A 1,927-nucleotide genomic window follows, 5' to 3' on the forward strand; every position below is an offset into this window, starting at 1 on the left:
AGGGTGGGGGCGGGGCTGAGGACTGCCATGCCTCAGGCTTCAGCGACCCATACTGCATGCTGGGCATCCTGCCGGCCTCTGATGCCTCACGGGAGCCAGGCGCGCAGAAGGAGCCACGCTTCAGCCTCCGCAAGGCCAGTAAGCGCAGTGGCCCGCTGCCAGCCAAGTGCATCCAGGTCACCGAGGTCAAGAGCAGCACCCTGAACCCCGTCTGGAAGGAGCACTTCCTGTTGTAAGGCCCCTGGCCCCCTGGGCAGGGGAGGGGTGGCGTGCCTGCAGCTCCTGGGCCAGCTGGAGGGCAACAGTGCACAGCTGCTCCCAATCTCAGGATGAGGGGGGACTGGACATACGCCTACTTTTCGCAGGTGAAAACTGAGGTTCAGAGATGGGCACCGTGCCCCATAGTCACACAGCTGGTGACAAGATTTGGGCCCAGGCAATGTGTGTGGGAACGGGGGCTGTAGACCCTCTGTGCTCCCCAGGCTTGGGCGGAGGTCGCCTGGGCTGAGGTCGCCTGGGCTGAGGTCGCCTGGGTGGAAGCCACCTGGACCTCGCAGCATCTCTCTGTTCTTGCAGTGAAATCGATGATGTCAACACGGACCAGCTGCACCTGGACATCTGGTACAGGCCATTGTGCCCTGCGGGGCAGGGGGAGCGGGTGGGACTCAGGACTGGGCTGGGTGCTCCAGACAAGCCGGGTCCCCTGCCTCCCCCCACCAGGGATCATGACGATGATGTGTCCCTGGTGGAAGCATGCAGAAAGCTGAATGAGGTCATCGGTCTGAAGGGCATGGGCAGGTACGGCTGGGGGACTCCCGGTGCCCCCACACCGGTGCCTGCAGCTTACGGGGGCCAGTGGGGGATGGTGCCCGGGACCGCCGCGTGACGTCCATCCTGCTGTGGCCAGGTACTTCAAACAGATCGTCAAGTCAGCCCGTGCAAATGGGGCGGCCGGGCCCACTGAGGACCACACTGATGACTTCCTGGGCTGCCTCAACATACCCATCCGGGTGAGTGGGCACAGGGAGGTATGCTGACTGCGGACTCTGGCACGCAGGGATGGCCAGGCTTCCCAGGTCACTTCCAGCGGAGCGTCCTGCGGGCCCCCAAGAGACCCACCCTCCCTGAACTGCTGGGGCACTTCTAGGGGCTGGGGGACCACCCGAAGGAATTCCTGGGTTTGGGCATCTGCGGAGTGTTCACAACTGCCCGTCACCCATGTCCACCTGAGCAGGGAAGCTGAGGCGGTTCGTGCTCCTCAGGTGCCAGGGAGTGTGTGGGGGGGGGGAAGGGAGGAGCTGAGTCTGACCCCCGCCTCCCCCAGGAGGTTCCCGTGGCCGGTGTCGACCGCTGGTTCAAGCTGGAGCCACGCTCCAGCGCCTCCCGCGTGCAGGGAGACTGCCATCTGGTCCTCAGGCTGATCACCACACAGGTGGGTGCCCCAGAGCCCTGCGCTGCAGTCTCTGGGTGGAGCTGGTGACCGCGGGCTCTGCGTTCCAGAGGGCCACGGCCATGAGCCAGCGTGGGCGGTCCGGCTCCCTGTCGTACCTGCTGCTACTCAGCCGGATGCTGCACTTCGAGCACAGAGCCGAGGAGGTAGTGGCTGCGGCCCAGGCAGGGGCTGCGGAGGGTTTGGGGGCCTCTGCAGCCTCCACCCACACCGGCCCGCTCCCCAGCCCAACTCAAGCAGCTGGCGCGGAGAGCTCAGCCCCCAGGCGGCCACTATCCTGTGCCTGCACGGAGGCCAGAACGACCTGTCACCCTTGCAGCTGGCTGTGTTGTGAGTGGGCGGGGACCGGGAGGGGCGGGGCGACCCGCGGGGAGGGCTGGCGGAAGGGTGGGGCCTGAGTGGGCGGGGCTGGGGTGGGTGCGGCGGGGAAGGGAGGGAACTGGGGTGGGCGCCGGTTGGAAGGGAGGGGACTGGGAG

General features: G+C 66.6%; 1 protein-coding gene across 1 annotated transcript in view; it reads left to right on the forward strand.

The window, feature by feature from the left end:
- BAIAP3 (BAI1 associated protein 3) overlaps positions 1–1,927 on the forward strand; it is an 8,719-nt gene that overhangs the window by 2,056 nt on the left and 4,736 nt on the right. The window contains exons 6-12 of the mRNA XM_008070325.2: positions 1–232; positions 577–621; positions 721–798; positions 908–1,010; positions 1,325–1,432; positions 1,501–1,596; positions 1,677–1,781. The exon at positions 1–232 is cut by the window's left edge and continues 37 nt beyond it. Coding sequence (XP_008068516.1) covers positions 1–232; positions 577–621; positions 721–798; positions 908–1,010; positions 1,325–1,432; positions 1,501–1,596; positions 1,677–1,781 — 767 coding nt within the window. The remainder of the gene's footprint in view (positions 233–576; positions 622–720; positions 799–907; positions 1,011–1,324; positions 1,433–1,500; positions 1,597–1,676; positions 1,782–1,927) is intronic.

The sequence above is a fragment of the Carlito syrichta genome, unplaced genomic scaffold, assembly GCF_000164805.1.
Source record: "Carlito syrichta isolate Samal-C Ts95f unplaced genomic scaffold, Tarsius_syrichta-2.0.1 Scaffold313344, whole genome shotgun sequence".
Lineage (NCBI taxonomy): Eukaryota > Metazoa > Chordata > Mammalia > Primates > Tarsiidae > Carlito > Carlito syrichta.